The sequence below is a fragment of the Beta vulgaris genome, chromosome 7 (assembly GCF_026745355.1).
Source record: "Beta vulgaris subsp. vulgaris cultivar EL10 chromosome 7, EL10.2, whole genome shotgun sequence".
NCBI lineage: Eukaryota > Viridiplantae > Streptophyta > Magnoliopsida > Caryophyllales > Amaranthaceae > Beta > Beta vulgaris.
The window spans coordinates 60,832,148-60,850,741 of NC_079208.1; the positions used below are offsets into that span (position 1 = coordinate 60,832,148).

The 18,594-nt window shown below is 35.3% G+C and overlaps 2 protein-coding genes across 2 annotated transcripts; both read left to right on the forward strand.

Annotated features, from left to right (window-relative positions):
- The first annotated feature begins 2,313 nt into the window (after positions 1-2,313).
- Positions 2,314-3,521, forward strand: LOC104900477 (dehydration-responsive element-binding protein 1F). The gene has a single exon (XM_010687893.3). The coding sequence runs from the start codon at positions 2,332-2,334 to the stop codon at positions 3,106-3,108; it is 777 nt and encodes a 258-aa protein (XP_010686195.2). The 5' UTR covers positions 2,314-2,331; the 3' UTR covers positions 3,109-3,521.
- An 8,049-nt stretch (positions 3,522-11,570) lies between these two features.
- LOC104900478 (dehydration-responsive element-binding protein 1B) lies at positions 11,571-12,976 on the forward strand. The gene has a single exon (XM_010687894.3). The coding sequence runs from the start codon at positions 11,585-11,587 to the stop codon at positions 12,278-12,280; it is 696 nt and encodes a 231-aa protein (XP_010686196.2). The 5' UTR covers positions 11,571-11,584; the 3' UTR covers positions 12,281-12,976.
- Positions 12,977-18,594: the final 5,618 nt, after the last annotated feature.

Sequence of the window (18,594 nt, forward strand, 5' to 3'; positions counted from 1 at the left end):
AAATCATTCTTTATTAATTACAACATTTGAGTCTTTACATTTGTCAATATATGCGCAACTTTAATCATTAATATGTTCAGTATAAAAATTATAAAAAAATAAAATGTTGAAAGTATATATCGAGACAAATCTAACAAGACTAGGGACACATTACTAAAATTTTCAATATGTAAAAATCACAACTGATTGTGATATGATTTGTGCAAATAGCTAGTGTAAATATCCATATATATTAATATAGAACGGAGTAATTATAGGTAGGGGTGTTCGCGCTTTAGGACGTAATCCAACCCAAATCGCAAATATACGGTTTGATATTTTTCCAACCCAAACCGCACCGCACTTTTGCCCAAATCAACCCAAACCGAACCGCGGAAAACGGTTTGGTGCGATTTAACCATTTTTTCCTCCGCGACATTAATTTTGTAATCTAAGAGTAAAATAAATTGTTAATAAGAGTCCAAATAGATATGAAGTTGACTTCATAATTAAACATAAATAATGATTTATCATAAGTGTTAAAGTTCTTTACCTCAAACTTCGTTTTTCAGTTTTATACTTGTATGTCACCTTCTCAAGTGTATTAGTTTTTTTTTTTGAAAAAAAACATATAATAAAATTGCGGTTTTGGTTTACAAACATTAAAACCCAACCCAAACCGCAAACCGCGATTTGCTTGAAATCATAACCCAAACCGCAAACCAAACTAAACCGCGAAAAAATAATTTGGGTTGCGATTTGGTACGGTCCAGACCGCATTCTAAACAGCCCTAATTATAGGTCAGAACCTCTACACGAGCTACCTTTGTCATCCTAAGGGATTTCATAGGCCCTATATTTATATAGTTTACCTTAATAAAAACAATAATAACATTTACTTAAAAATAAGTTCCACTTAGTAAAAATTAAGATTTCATATAGCGAAAATCCATAATCTATGTAAGAAAATATAATCAAGAATCAACAAGGTAAGTATATAGTCAGTAAAGCTAAGTTTCTGTCAATAAAAAATAATCTCTATTCAGTTAATATCAATCAAAGTTCCTATAATAAATTTCGAGTCTCTATTATTTAAAACAAACACTATGAATTAATCTTAGCCTAATTAGTCGGAGACCTTCCTTCCGACCCGCGATAAGGAATTCTTGACACTTGCAAAGTGGGATCCCCAAATTTTCATTCACTTACAAAAGATCTTCAAATTACCTAAGAAATAAAAATAAAAATAAATATAAACAAAGACCAGTTATATATCAACTCAAATATGACATCCTCTCAACATGTATGGACCTCTTCTCATATTAAAATATTGATCTTTTATATTGTTTTACGTTGAATTGAATTGAAGTGAAATAAAACAAACTAAACTAAATTGAAATAATACTATAAAATAAAAGTAGCTGAACTAAAACGAGCTATGCTAAAAAAAACTGTATCCAAAAGAATAAGACCTTAATCATCTAAAGTTAACAATCTTTAGCTTTTTAGGTATATTTTACAATTTTACTACAACACGAGATCCTTGGTTTCCCCTTTTTAACTTTCGATGATGGGAGACAAAACAAAGGACATACACAAAGGGTGTCAATGGCCAAAAAACACCAAGTAATTAATCTAATGAATAGGTAGAGTTGTGCAAAGACTAGAGTCGGAAAGAAATTTGGACCGGATCGAATTCCAGTCCGACCATTGATCTACAGAAAAATGTGATTATGGATTTCTGGTCATGTCTGGTCCAAACACGTAAAATTCCGATATGGATCAATGGATTGGTATTTATGTTTTTTTAGTAAAATAATTTTTTTAAAAAGTTAAAAAAAATAGAAAGTTAGAAAGGTAAAGATCTACGTACTCGTTGTTGTATTTAAGGGTATTGTTGCTAGAATTATTAAATTTTCATGTATCTGATTTACAAATATGAGAAAAATATTTTTTTTACAGAAATACAAATTACGGTCGAACATGTCCAAAACCGACCGGACGAGCGATTCCGATCCAGATCCAAAAAAAAAATCAGATTCCGATTCGGTCCTGGACCGATGTACACCCATAAGAATGGGTCTTTATTTTTTTCTGTTTAAAAATGAACATGTCATTAACCGTCCTTAAATGATCCCGCCGTTAATTATATTATTCCGCACGTTGCTTTTTAAAATTTTCTTGGGTGTCCCACAAACCCATTTTTCACGTGCTCAAAAATTTTCTATTCCCTTGTTTGACGTGCCTAAGTCATAATGATACCCAAAATCTTACTACAGTCTACATATAAGTACATTTCTAGATCCATGAAACTCTATAACCCTATGTTTTAACCCACATCATCTTTCAGCTATGAACACACAAATCTCATCCCAAATACTATACTCTCCCCTATCATCAAGTAGTGGCGAGTCCGAGGACACAGTTTCCTTGGACTCGTCCACTACTACACCAGCTCCCTCGCTCAATAATTTATTGAGCGAGGGAGCTGCTGTATGCCTTCCGCAGAAGCGGAAGGCAGGACGAAAGAAATTTAAAGAGACTCGACACCCCACTTTTCGTGGGGTTCGCGAGAGAGAAAGAGGAAAATGGGTGTGTGAATTACGTGAACCTAAGAAGAAAAGTAGAATATGGCTTGGAACTTACCCTACAGCTGAACTTGCTGCTAGGGCACATGATGTAGCAGCTTTAGCTCTTAGAGGAGATAAAACTGCTCTTAATTTCCCTAACTCAGCTTGGCTTGTTCCGCGAGCCAAGTCTACTTCAGCTCGAGACATTAGGCTCGCGGCTTTCCAAGCTACTAGGTTCGATCTTCGGCCTAATTGCTCACCATGTCAAGGTAATGAAAACACATGTACACAAGAGATGGAAGAAATTAAAAGTTCTACATGCTATGATAATGATGATGATGTCAAGAGTTTAAAAAAGAATGTCGTGGATGATGAATCTAAAGTGTTGTTTATGGATGAAGAAGCCATTTTTAATGTACACACATTCATTGATAGTATGGCCGCAGGTATGCTTCTTACACCACCTTCTTTCAAGAGAGGGATTAATTGGGATGAAATAGAGGAAGATAATGGGGATGATGATTGTTTTATTGACTTGGATTTGTGGCGGTATAGTTAATTTCTGCTAATGCTGGATTCATTTGTGAAAAGATCCTTTTTTTCATACACCATAATGATAGTAAAGTTTATACTCCGATCTTTTTGTTCTGAAATATATATACATCGAATACTTTTCTCTATCTCTCTCTTCATCATATAGGAGTCTTCTTTTTGTTATTTTTATCTCTCTTCTCGATCTTCCTAATTCCCGTACCTCTTACGTTTCATTTATTTTAGAATAGAAAAAGTGTATATTTAAATTAGTACACCAAGTCCAAAAGATCGACAAAATTTTAGGGATGATGTTCCATTACCATGAGTATTGACATGATATTTTCCTTACAATATTACATATAAATGTAATTTACCATTGTCTTTTATAGTGACAACAAGAATCTCTGTAATGGTTTGGTCACATTCCAAAATTTCAATTTCAACTCATAAAATTCAATTATAAACAGAAGCAACCAAGGTTCCATATTGAAAAATATAAAATGATAACACACACTGGAAATATTTATGCGATGAAGTTCATAAAGTTTCCATAATCCTTGTGATTAAAGAGGAATGATGTTGCACCCTGGAAAATTTATATACTATATGATATTTTCTTTATAATATTATATATAAATTTACTATCATTATTGTTGTTTATTATTGTTAACCAAAGAGATCATCAATACATTAGGTGAAATGGATAAGCATCATAATTCATGAAAGAAAAAGAAATATCTAGGTTGGACAATTAGTAAAAAAAACATGTATGAATTTAATTATAAAAGTACACATGAATATATTATTATTATTACAACATTGATATTTATCATATATATGCTATGCAGAAAAAAAAGTACATTCTTTAACTCCAGTTATCTCTAGTGGATCGTGTTGGCATGTCATTTTCTTTATTAAAGTTGTCCTAGAATGATAGAATTTGGTTGAAATATGTTATCTCTTTTCGACTTCTTAGTACATCATCACTCGAATTGTAAAAGCATGAACGTGGTGGTCCCGAAAACATGAGGTCCCTCAAATAGTCAAATATATACATAATGTTAATTACCCTACTATCACCAATACTAAAGGTGACTATGGGCCGGACTTGGGTCTTGGGCGGTTTATGGGCAACTTTACCCATTGCTACTAAATAAGCATGCACCACCTCTAAGTCACGTCGGAGCTAAGCTTATTGTTGCATCCGAAGCCGTATGATCACTAAACTTGAGATGTCCAAAGCTCATTTGATTAGGTTTACCATTGTCAGAAAACACTTACATAAAGAATTATTCCATATTTCCATGCATTGTGTAAATAACCAGATTTTAATTTAGTTATTGATCAGCACGAGTATGCAGATATTTAGGATAAATATGAGGAAAATCGGAGGAAACTCAAAAGTTTTGTTTCTACGTAGTTTGGCTAGAATCTTCCTAGCTTCAATAGGGAAGGACCACAGTGCCATACTAATCAATGTGAATGCGTTAGGACTCTATATATGATATGTATTAGGAATAGGATTGCTTGTCATGTTTCGCTGCATGATTTGGTATGTGGTTGTACGTCTAACTTATGTGTTGTTTTTCAATGACTAAATTCCTCTTCAACATAGGACCAATTTGTTTTTTGGTAGAAATGTTTTATATTGTTAGCGGTTTTAGTTCCTACAAGAAATACTATCTAACAACGGTCGAGCTGATACTGGAGTTGTTCATCAATCTTGTTATAGTTGGAATGACCTCAGTCTACACATTGCATTATTTCTTCGTTAAGTGAAAACTCGTACAATAAAATTGGGATCCAAGCTATATATATCAGGAGCTTTTTACGGTAGTACTTGTGTGTAGTTGGCGCAAAGTTCAGAGCTCCTTCTAGCTGTGTAGTGTTTGAACTTTGAAGGTAGCTACTATAGGAGTTTTACTGGATAATTCAATAAAAAAAAAACTGAGAATTATTCAGTAAAACACCACATAGAAAAACTTACCTTAGGCCTAAGGGCTATAAAATCTTGACATGGTCGTAAATTATAATAGAAAATACAGTATTTAATTAGGAACGGAAGATATGGAGTTTTGAAGAGAGTGTAACAAATATGGCCATATAGGGGTCATTTGACATTTGAGTGACATAGGAAAATTTTGTTAATTAGCGGATTTTTTTCCTCAATATTATAACAAATTACAAGTTTTGAACTTTAAACACTCTTGATGAATCAAGTAAAAGCCATATTATTAAATAAAGGCAAAATTGGCCTCAACATCACAAAGTATTATTGACTTTGGTGGAGTGCATTATGTCATAATTGAAGCAGGAGGTACATTTTCTTGTAGGTGACTAGTAGCCAATCTCAAATTTTCTCTCTCTAAAACTCTTCTTCTTCACGAAGAAATTTGAAAATTGTTCTGGAAGGTTTAGGGGTATCGCGAAAAGGTATTTCCAGCGTCATTTATGACATGCACTGACACCTAAACCATTAGTTTGTGGTATTTTGGCTACTAGTTAAAGTTTGAGGTGTTGAGTGCATCCGAGTTTTAGTTTGTAGTGTTAAGGCCAATTTTACCTTTAATAACCAACCAATGCTATTTTGTATACAAAAATAGTAGATGATATCTAGAAATCCGTCTTGAACTATGTCCTTATTGGAGTACACTCTCCACCTCAGCTATCCAGCTCAGCATCTAAATAACTAATTCTGTTAGTTTGTTTGTTATACAAACAGTTTTGAGTAAACCTCTATTACAATATATTGTATATATACCTCTCTTCCCTCATTCATGTAATTATTCATTCATACTGAAATAATATACTGAAATTCCCTGAGTTCTTTCTCTCTTTCTCTCTCTATATTTTAGTCATATGTGATCTGAAGTTCACAAATTATCAGTCCTAATTTGTTCCAATAAAATCTTCCATGGACGATTGACACAAATTATGCAAAACTAATTACTTCACCTTGGGCATGTAAATTGAGAACGCCTCTCCAACAATCAAGTCACCAAAGGGCCGGGGTTTAGAAATTTCAGATTGTAGAACTCAATCATGGAGTGACTTCCGACTGGTCGATCTATACATAAGAGATCACAAAGTTACAGTCCCAACTATGTCAGGAATCCCGAAATATTAATGATAATTTACACGAACATGTATCCCTAATGCTCCGTTTGGTAGGGTGTAAAACGTTTTGCCGGAAAACTGTTTTCCTCTATTTTCAGTTTTACATTGTTTGGTTGGCAAAAGAGTGTAAAATCATTTTCCCTTGGGGTAAAATTACTCTCCCAATGATGGAAAACCATAATCCTTTCAAAATGAAGGGAAAATTATTTTCCTTATCTCTCTTAGTCTCTTGTACACTCCTCTCACTACCTCCTTACTGTAGGAACTAAAACCGCTAACAAATTAAATTTAACTTATCTTGAAAACCGTGGCGTGAAGAATTCACTGCCCTAAAGTTGAATTTGCCCCGCTACAACACACGGCCTCTTAGCAATCAACCTCCAGGGGTACACGGTCTCTGAGTTTCCAGTGTAGATGGAAAAACAGATTGAGAACGATCTTGAATATTGCCCAGAAAAAGATTTTCGAGAGAGGAAGAAGAAGGTTACCAGCCGACTTAGTGGGAGGAGATAATGGCCCATAATTAGGAGATAACGGCTCATTAAAGGAGGAAATCCGGGAAAAAACGGTAACCTAATTACTGGCTAAAAACAACAGATTTTTAACCCAAAACTTTAGTTAAGTTAAGTTTATACCCCAAATCCCAAATCCCAAATCCCAAATCCCAAGGCCCTGGCCCGGACCAGGCGCGCGCGTGTGGTGACTCCACTCACCACATGCCCACTAAAAGTCCTTTTGTCACACAACTCAAAGGGTATAGAAAGTGTAATGTATATAAACCCCTTACACTACCTATTATTCTATCAATGTGGGACTCTTCACATTCTCTTTTGAAGCAACTCTTGAGTTTCCTTTACAAACATTTATTATAAACTCCAACACTTACTTTCTCTTTCATTTTCCTTTCATTTCGTCATTTTTCTTACATCGAACCAAACAACGAAAAACTAATTTTGGAATTGTATTTTCCATTGTAAATTGTTTTCCACGAAAATCATTTTACACTGAAAATATTTTATGCCCTACCAAACGGAGCCTAAATCTGCGAAGAAATTATCCTATATGTATTCTCTATCAAAAAAGATAACGTAGTGATTGAGAGAAATGCTCTCAAAGTAGGAATTAAATATCTGACTTATGGGGATGCGGTCACTATATATTTAAAGACTCAAGGTTATATACCTTGTTTTGGCTCTGGGCTTATCTTGGTCATACGAAACTTGATTCCCAACAAGGATATATATATTATTATATTCCCCTTGTCACATATGAGGCCTCACCAGACACCAGTGACCATACAATGGTCACATAGTGTATGGTCACGTAGAGATCTGTTGAATTAAAATTAAAAGATGTGATATAGATAACATGAATAAAAATGATAGATAACCATTTAAATTGATAGCATGTCAGAAAGTTTTAAGTTAAATATAAAGGTTTAATGCCCTCGAGTTTACTATTTTATCTTGTAGCATATCAAATGCTTTGTTGAACATCAAACGATTTAAACTTTATAGTAGTGTGGAATTGTATACTTGTAGTGTCACAGTGTATAAAATAACATGATTCAAATGATCTAGGATTTCAATCTCTTACTCGCAGTTTTTTTTTTTTTTGCAGAGTTGGGCTGTTTATAGCCTATAGGTGATAGGTTTGAAGGAAGTTGGGCTTGGATGTTCCATTTTGCACAACTAAAATGGGTCCAATGACCCCAGCTAGACCGCAAGGAGATTCAATATTCTAACCAAAGACCGGGTTGACCCTTGACCTTAGCAATATTAGGCTTATCATTTATTTACTAGTTACTTACTATTGAATCAATTAACCCACTTTTTCTATTAGCATATCATAACATCTAATACACAGGGTCTAGGGAATAATTATGCGATTGCGTAGGCTGAGCTCCGTCTCTGTCTTCACAACTTATGTTTGACTATCATTTGTGATTAATGGTTAAGGAAAAATATATTCATGTGGGATTTAATTGATCTTGATTTATCTGGATAACTACTTTTAAAAATATCAACTTTTTATAGTTTTTATAAATGCAAGTATATAGATATTAATATTCAAACATTTACATTAGAAAACTTAAAAAGATAAAATGTAGTAACTATTAATTAAAAAGATTTCGTGGGAGTATGATACTAAAGCATAGGTATAAAGATAATGGGACTAAAACAAGTAATAATAGATTTCACACTTTAGGATTCTTTCAAATAAGACTTGTGTTTCATATAGGTCTCTTTACATATCCTTATAGACGGCCATACATATGACCACCTTAATGGTGATACTGATACGTATAGTGGCGGATGTATGTATAAGTGAGGCAGGGCAAATGACCACTTGGCAAAATAAAAAAGCATGAAAAAGTTGTGCAGTCTATAGTTTACAAACCAACAACATTGTCACAAACATATACATTAGTAGGATTTCGTGAATTTATTATTATTTATTTATTTAAGGATGATCCCACTACATATAATTTATAAATTCGCCACTGAATACGCATGAGTGCAATCAAAATTAACATGGGGGCGGCGTGCACGGTGCACGTAGGAAAGGAATTGGCGAAGCAAAGCAAGCATCATTCATCAAGGTTATTTCTTAACTGCCACTTTACACACTCCAAGGGGTGCTTGTGACCAGTGACCATTTTAATTCAAACGTGTCGCAACTCACTAGTGTAACGACTAACGATCAAAAATATCATTTTCTTTTTCCAAGTGTGGAAGGTAAGGGTTCGAATGGAGTAGATGGAAAGAGAATCTTTGACAAACTAAAGCTTTCTTAGTCTTTTTTTTTTTTAAGGTGTGGTTACGTTGCTTCATTATTTTATTTTGTGTATGTGGAGAGAGTCCTGAATACTTATTGGAATAATTGTCTGTGCTTCTCGTGTACTCGCTCCTAAGTCCTAAGATACTCTATAATTTATTAATTTACGTTATAGATTATAGTTTATGTTATGCTACTTCATTACTAGAATTCAGATTTATTCTTTTGTCAAGATTTATTGATTTTGTGGCTCACCAGTACTCACCATTTTACGTAGGACTGAATAATTAATATGATGTGCAATCATGGAGATGCATAGATCAAATGCGTGAGATTAATTAGTATGATGTGCAATCATGATCGAAGATGCATAGATCAAATGCGTGATATTAGTGGCGCACATCTGGCATGAAAACAAGATACATGTGTTATTATGGAATAGTTTATTAGCATAATACTTTCTTCTTGTTTAATTATGGCCTTCTTGACAATAGTGTGAGATATGAAGGCTATGTTTGGGGAAGCATTTCAGGTGACTTAGATGATAAGGTGCTACAACTTTAAGTCACCTTATATGATTAGTGTTTGGTGGAGGAACTTAAATAAAATTTAAGTCCAAAATTTGACGGAAATTGAGTTGGAGTAAAATATAGCGTATGAGATTAGGTGCTGATTTTTTTTTTTTTATCTTTTTAAGCCTAAAAAGATATTTTCTTTTTATCTTTTTAAGCCTAAATAGATATTTCAGCTACAGTCATAAATAATTTACCAAACATGTTATGCAATCATCTAACTTATCAGTTTCAGCACCTTAACAAATTCAGCTGCTACCTAATCAGTTTCAATGACCGTATCAGTTTCAGCTCCATTTCAGCCAGTGTTGCCAAACATAACCCAAGTAGAGGTTTGACAAGGTCAATAAACTACTTTAAAAAATATGAGTGTTTGGCAAGGTAGCTTTTGTAGTAGAGGTTTTTTTTCTAACAGATTATCTTGATTATTAATAATTTTTTAATTATTTATTACTAAATTTTTCTAAGTGTTTATACTTAAAAACAAATATATACATTCAAACAAATACAACATCTTACAAAATAATAATATAAAAAAATTCAAGAGTATATCAAAATTTTAAAATTTCCGGTTCATGCTTAAAAACTTCTATTTTTTTTTTGTATTTTTGATGTAAAAATGTAATAAAATAAAATATAAAAATAGACAATGTTTAATATAGACGGACGATAAATAGTAAACTTTTTTCATACACATTAACGACAGTAAAATTTCATGACCAAAAACAGGTACTTCGTTGTCCGTACTGTGGGTGCTTATCGAACGAGCCGAGCCCGAATAACATTTGGCTTGGCTCGGCTCGTGAGCTCGCCGAGCTTGGGGGAGCTGAGCTCGGCTCGAGCCCGTGATTAGTTTTTGCTTGTCGAGCTCGTTTTCAGGCTCGTCTCGAACTCGTGTTCAATTATGGGCTCGAGCTCGATTTTTAATATTTTTAATATAAATTTTTTGTAATATAAAATATTTTTTTAAGTATAAAATAATAATCGAGTTGTTCACGAGCTTTTCGAGCCGAGCTTTGCTTAGCTCAACTTGACTCGTTTAAGTCTCGAGTCGAATCACAACGAGCCGACTTTGACCGAGTTTTAACCGAGCCGATCCCAAACTATTTGCGAGCTTGTCATGCTCGATAGCACCCCTAGTCCGGACATAATCATTGGCGGTTATCTAACACATACCTTTTGCTTGCAAAGTCTTCTTTGGTACCCCCACAAACAACAGCAACCCATTTTTTACACGTGCACACTTGGACGGCTCTACTAGGAAGTAAAAGAGAGTTCATAATTTTAAATTAGGGAGTACATATATAGTAATTATAATGAGTTATACTACTAATATTAATAAAAACACACTGCTACATATATATTATTATTATTATTCCCACTTTTTTCTAAGTTTTATAAAGTATTTAAATGTCCCCTCAAAAAAAAAATGTATCTAAATGTCATTTTAACTTTTACTTTTGTGTAAAAAAAAAGATACATGTAATTTCAAGTACATTTCTAGAACTTAATTACTCATCTATCAACACACTGTTGATACAATTTTATAAGGACAAGGTATGTATCATAAATGATGATATGTTACGTTGTTTATAAATAACGTGAAAATTCGATGATTGTAATTAAAATAGACGAAAGAAGTATAATAGGTAACCGTACCATTACACAGAAATTAGATATAAAATTTTTCGATATTTTATGAAAATTTATAAGCTTTACACCATATTCTCATCATATGAGTCAAAGACAAAAAAATTTAATCTTTCTTACTTCCTTCATACATAATATTTTACATAATACTTTTTCTTACTTTTCGAAGGTTAATTTAATATATTAGTACAAGTCCACGATATATATATATATACAATTAAGTATCAATGACCCTACATAATTTAGAATCGTTCATTCCATCACGTGCTGAATTCCCTATACACCAAAACTTACAAACCAAGTATTCGACTTGACAGTATATATATCTTCCTCCTAAACCTATGAAATCTCATCAATTCAATATTTTCCCTTCATCGCCCTCCAATGAATACACTAAACTCATTATCCATCTTACCAGACTCTCCTCTACTAAGTGGTGGCGAGTCCGAAGATATAGTTTCTCCGGACTCGCCCACCAATTGGACAACTTCGCCATTCACTAATTCTTTGAATGGCGAAGTTGCCGGTCTACCGCAGAAGCGGAAGACCGGCAGAAAAAAATTTAAAGAAACACGCCACCCATTTTATCATGGGGTGCGTGAGCGAGATGGTGGGAAATGGGTGAGCGAAATACGCGAGCCTAATAAAAAGAGCAGAATATGGCTAGGAACTTACCCTGCTCCAGAACTTGCAGCTAGGGCACACGATGTTGCGGCTCTAGCCCTAAAGGGGGATAAAGCTGCTCTAAACTTCCCTGACTCAGCTTGGCTTGTTTCGCGAGCTAAGTCTACCTCAGCTCGTGACATTAGGCTTGCGGCGTTTCAAGCCACTAGGTCCGAACTTCACTCTTCCTTAATAACAACTCGAGATAATGAGACTGAAGCTGCGAATGTGAAGTATATGGAGAATAGTGGAGAAGAGTTGTTTGTGGATGAAGAAGTAATATTTAATATGCCTAGTTTTATAGATGGTATGGCTCAGGGTATGCTTCTTACACCTCCTTCTTTGAAGAGAGAAATTAATTGGGATGGTATTGATGATTGTGGGAATATTACTTACATACACTTGGATTTATGGTAATATATATATAGCTTGATTAGGATATTACTGGATCTTTAATTTTTGGATAAATAATATGTGAAATTGTTATTTGTAAAACAAAATATCCTTGTTCTCCAAGTATATTAGTGTTATATATACCTGGTAGCAGAGTGATAGTTCTTCAATTTTCCACAATCATATGTAGTGGTGGAATTTTAGGGTTTCTCTTTGATAATATCTAAACAAATAATAAGAGTAAATATTTTCGTTCTCCTTATAACACCTTTCTCAAGGATAGGAGCTAGCTCAAGTGGGTAGAGCGCTCCCCCTTGGCCCTTGAGGTCAGGGGTTCGATCTTTACCCCCAGCATTATGCTGGAGTATTTCCTTAGCATGTTATGCATGTCTTACCGGCCAATGTGTTGGTAGTTCCTACAGGCTAGTAGCCTGGTAGGGGTTATATTAGCTCTTGGGCTAACTTAATTTCCTAAAAAATAAAAAAAATAAAAAAATAACACCTTTCTCAAACCTTTTTTATTTCTTCCAAAAAAACAAATTTCCCATTACTATTTTTAGTTATGCAATAATCAAATTTATAAAAAGTTGATATTCTGAAATACGTTTTGAAAACAAATGGAATGACAAAACAAATCATATTACAAATCTAAATTTTACAGTAGCTTCCTTCAAAAAAAGACTATCCTAAGGAAAAAATAACATCCACAAATTCGTCCACATTAGCATTAGTTTATTTATGTTGATATACTTATCAATAATTGTTTTATATGTAATTTTGGCATTTTTTTCACTCCAAATTGGATAATAGTTAACTTAAATATCGTGGATTGCAGTCCACGAACCGGACCCCTTGGTTCCCATACATGGGGTGCACCACACGGTTTCGGAAGGCCCTCTGAATGCACACTCATGCCCTGGATAAGGCATGTAGTGCCGGTCAAAGGGTCTCGTAGGCCTACCGAAGGTCGTGCCAAGCGAGCCATGGGAAGGCAGAAGTGAGAAGGAAATGAGGGTCTGAGGCGCCCTGGGATCTTCAAGGACCCTAAGGGGTGCGGGACGAAAAAACTCAATGGGCCCAAGGAAGTCGAAAAATAGCCCAAAAATTGGAAAAATCGTGGATTATAGCCCACGAATTCGGGCGCCCGCGGGGCCCGGGTACCGGTTCCCATGGGGTGCACCCTAGGGTCGTGGAAGGTCCTCTGAAGGCACACTCGTGCCCTGGAAGGGGAATGTGGTTCCAGCTGGAGGGCCTCGTCGGCCGAACGAGTGTTGTGCCAAGCGAGCCAATGGAGGGCAAAAGTAGAAAGAAAATGACGATCTGAGGCTCCCTGGGGATTCTCAAGGACCCGGGGGACCCTATGGATCCTTGGGACTAAAATACTCGTTGGGCCCCGAGAAGTCGAAAAATGACCCGAAAACTGGAAAAAGCGTGGATTATAGTCCACGAATCCGCCCCCCCCCCCCGGCCCAGGTACCGGTGCCCATGGGGTGCACCCATGCATGTGAAAGGCCCTCTGAAGGCACGCTCGTGCCCTGGAAGAGGCACGCTCGTGCCGATCGGAGACCTTAATTCGTAGGCCTACCGAGGGTCATGCAAAGCGAGCCAAGGGAAGGAAAAGGTGGGAAGGAGATGAGGGTCTGAGGCTCCCTTGGGATTTTCAAGGACCCCGGGAACCCTATGGAGGTCCGGGATGAAAAAACTCGTCGTGTCCCGAGAAATCGGAAAATGGCATGAAAACTAGAAAAATCGTGGATTATAGTCCACGAATTCGGGCGCCCACTGTGTCTAGGCACCGGTGCCAATGGGGTGCACCCCAGGGTCGTGGGAGGCCCTATGAAGGCACACTCATTTCCTGGAAGGGGAATGTGATGCCACCTGGAAGGCCTCGTAGGCCTACCCATGGTCGTTCCAAGCGAGCTAAGGGATGGGAAAAGTTGGAAGGAAATGAAGATCTGAGGGCCGGGGATCCTAAAGGTCCCCGAGGACCCTATAGATGTCTATGACGAAAACACTCGTCGGCCTGAAATGAGGATCGGCTCGGGGTGCGGACCGATGTGAATTGGGAGGGCGGCCAAACCCCGTTTTTTTCAGGAGCGTCGTCCCCTCAATCGTGCTACGCAGCGCACGCCGTCATGGTGTGCTTCGGCACCTGCGTGCTCCAGGCGTCGGCTTGTGGGCCCCCCATTTAGCCCGTCTTGAAACATGGACCAAGGAGTCTGACATGTATACGTGTCAACGGGTGAGTAAACCCGTGCGCAAGGAAGCTAATTGGCGGGATCCCCTCGCGGGTGCACTGCCGACCGACCTTGATCTTTTGAGAAGAGTTCGAGTGTGAGCATACCTGTCGGGAATCGGAATATGGTGAGTTATGCCTGGGCGGGGAGAAGCCAGAGGAAATATGGTGGAGATCCGAAGCGATACTGACGTGCATATCGTTCGTCTGAGTTGGGCATAGGGGGCGAAAGACTAATCAAAGCCTCTAGTAGCTGGTTCTCTCTGAAGTTTCCCTGAGGATAGTTGGAGCTCATTCACGAGTTCTATCATGTAAAGCGAATGATTAGTTTTGAGTTTTATTTGCTTAAGTTTCCTACAAGTATATCATCTCTATTATATAAGTAATGGGGGAAAATGATGTCCCCCTTACAAACTGTGTCATATATCCTTAATGAATTTAAATTGTCATATATATTAAATAATATTTTATTCTTCTTACTTACTATATATATTGAACCAGTTAGCAATGGAAATGAATTTGAAATTTCAATTAAATATTAAATTAAGGACGGAGAATGATTTCCTTTTTCAATGATATGTGTGAAAAAATTTGATCAAAAATTAAATTGACAATATAGCTTAATTGACACAACCAGAAGAAAAAAAATTAAAACTTAAGTTACATATTATAATTATATACTGATAATATTTTAAAACCTAATTAAATGTTGATTATTGTTTGGTAATCTCTAATATATAAATAAAACTCTTCAACTTTATTAATATTCAACGATTGAACCTCATACGCAAATTATTCCACTTTATTTGAGCACAAGTTTTCTTCTACTTTATATTTCCTTATTTTAATAGTATTATATTTAAACAATGCTGAACAAATAACAAATAGACGAACGAAACATTGATTTAAGAAATGTTGGAGTTAAGGCTTTTCAAGCCTTAGCTTCTATTGTCCCACATTGCTTATGGGAAGGAATGTCTCCTTGTTTTTATATTCCCTCCCTCCTTCCTATTATTGAGTTGGTACTTGAGATGCTTTTGTGATTGGATGTCATGTTTGGTTTGGGCTTGCTATCACGCGCGCGCGCCACCTGCTAGGGCCATGGGCTTTGGGGAATAAAACTTAATTTAACTAATTTTTTTGACCCGGGCTGAACGCGTGTGTGACTGTTGGAATTTTGTAACGTTTTGACCGTTACAGGATTGATGGCAATCCCTTATTATCCGCCCATTTACTGCCTTCCGTTTTTTGGCCTGATTCTCTCCTATAAATCAGTGCCTCTGATCAGTTTATGATATACACAAAAATATTCTCTTTCTCTTCCTTCTCTTCTCTCTCTTGTCCTGGATTTTGTGTTTTGCTCCAAAGTCTATTCTGCTAGTGGTGGCAGTCTAGGCTGCTGTGTAAACCTTGGGGAGCTTTCCGGCCAGATCGATTACCATCGTTGTCGGGCCGTAATTGCTTTCAAGTCAGTGATCTCCTACCACGGCACAACCTTGAAATCTTTCTTTTGCGTACTGTCAGTTTCTAACAAGAAAAACATATTAAAAATAATTATAAATGTTTGTTCGAATCAATTTTTTAGTAATAATAATGAATATCTAATTGAGAAAAAAACATTAATATAACATGCACACAAAGCGTGCAAAAAATGCTAATATTGTATATGAAGTCTCTGGGAAAAAAGCAGAGAACATTCTTTACATACTAAAAATCAAAATGAAAAAGTAAAGAGAAAGATATAGCTAGTAAACAATCCATGCAATTCAACGAACCAAGATAAAGAAATCTGGATTGAGATTCGAGAACAGCTCTACAGCTTGTGAAGAGAGTAGTAGTTCTATATTATATTGTTGAAATGTGAATCATATGATGAGTTAGTGTAGGAATATCTGCTTTGATATTAGATCTTCGGAGTTTTCTGATTGCTTTTCATTGTAGCTTTCATTACTTCAATAACTCCTTGGTCCTTCCTTGTGTGACCTGGTTGTACTTGTAATCATCTGAATGCTTAGCTTGCGTATTAACTTGAGAAGTTGAACTCAAAACTAAAAGTGAGTGTCTTATTTTATCTTTGAAAAAAAGTGCAACAGGAGTGGTGTTTTAAACACTAAATGTATGTTTTTCTTTGGTGCTCGTCCAAAAGATTCCCATAATTTGTTCTTTGGTGGACCAAAAGATCAGTGGAGGGACCATGACGTTATTTTATTCTTTATTCAAAGGGATATTCGATATCTTGGAATAAGTTTAAACATTACATATTATAGAATGAGACAAAGATAAAGAATTGATAAACACGTAGTTGAGAATTTGTAATAATTAAAATTGTATATTTCTTATAAGGTTGACAATGAAAATAAATTATTTGGAAGATTGGAAATAACTTTTGAACTCTCAATCTCCGTCTCATCTTATTCTATTCTTCATTCTCATTAACATATATAGCTTTTGAGAAATTGAAATTAGAACTCTTAATTCCTCCTCAATTTCTTACAAATTAAAGCAAAGCAAGGCCGACCTAGTGAAGAGTGAGCAAAGAATCACGCACCCTACATTTAGTTATATAAATTTGAGATTTTGAGTGACGATTGGTTTACATACGAGTTAGCTAGGACCGTTGTATGAAGATCGATTGTGGAAATCCACTAGACTTGTATTTTCCAAATTCTCCTCTTATAAAAGCTTGTATGTGCAGACCCATTAAAAGTTTATCATGTTACATATTTGTATTAATCTTAATTATAAGATTAGATATCTGCAAGCTGTTGAAGGAAACAAATTGTATCAATCTCAAAGTTGTACAATTCCGTGAATCAAAATTAGCACAAATATATGCGGATAAAAGGGTTGCATGCATTGCAATTTGCAAGCACTTAAATCTTCATATACATAAACCCTATTTCACCTCTATATAATCGAGCATGACCACGAACTTTTAGCAACGAGCTTTGACTAAGCAAATTTTTTTTGGATAGAAGACTAAGCAGAAATTAGCTACTTACAAACTGAAAGTTCCAAACTTGTGATGCATGGATTGTATAAGATTTTTTTTCAATAATATTCACTGATTGTTGGTAAGGTATTGATTCTTGGCCCAACCTTAAAGTAAATACTTTTGGCCCAATCAAACTTAATTGGTACTGATCCACGCAACGGTAGACCCTTAATTCATAACCAAAAGTATTTCATTTCAAATTCAAATTCAAAACTCCACTTAATAAGATGAGTTTTGCAGACTCGTTTGAATTCATCGCTCTCTTATTAAATATTTGATTAAGTTTAGTTAAATTTACATTTGTAGTTTACTACTGAAAAATGAAGACAAGATATTGTCGTATAGTGATATGATTTACTATACACATGTAAATCTTGAAGAGTCGTACTCGTACACACTTTTCTAATCTTACAATTGAGTAGTTCTTTTGGAACAAAGAACAAAATGTAGAGCAAAAGTAGCTCATAGCAACATCGAACTGCAAATCTTGGAACATTGATATTGCTAATGTTGTTGCAATAGCTATCCAAGTACCCTAACTTCTAAACTCTACTATGAGTTATGACTATTATTTTGCCAAGCATTATTAAAATAATCAAGTAGTGTTTTGGCTTATAACATATACCAGAAACCTAAAAAACTAGTGTCGAATACGGCCTATGTTAATTATTTGCTACATTTGGTATTGTGTTTTATGGCTAAGTGCTGAGAACTTGGTCACGTTGTTGGGCTTCAAGGTTTGTTTGTCCATGTCCAACAAGAGATTGAAGTGAATATAGCTAATCAAGACAATGAAAAGTCAAAGTGACGGATTTTTCTTGCAACTTATATCACAATCGTTATCCCATGAACACGTCTCGTTTATTCGTTGTTTAGTGTACAATAAGTAATTAGTTGTTTAGTTGTTTTTAAAAAAAAAAATTACATGTCTTTTTTATCCTAAAATGAACAATGTGAAAATTTAAAAAACAATAAGAAAATCCAAAGGAATTAAAATACAAAAGATTCAAGAAAAAGTAGATATATTATTACTCCGATCCGCTGCCTTAATCTCAATCAAAATTAGTTGAAATATATATATATATATATATATATATATATATATAT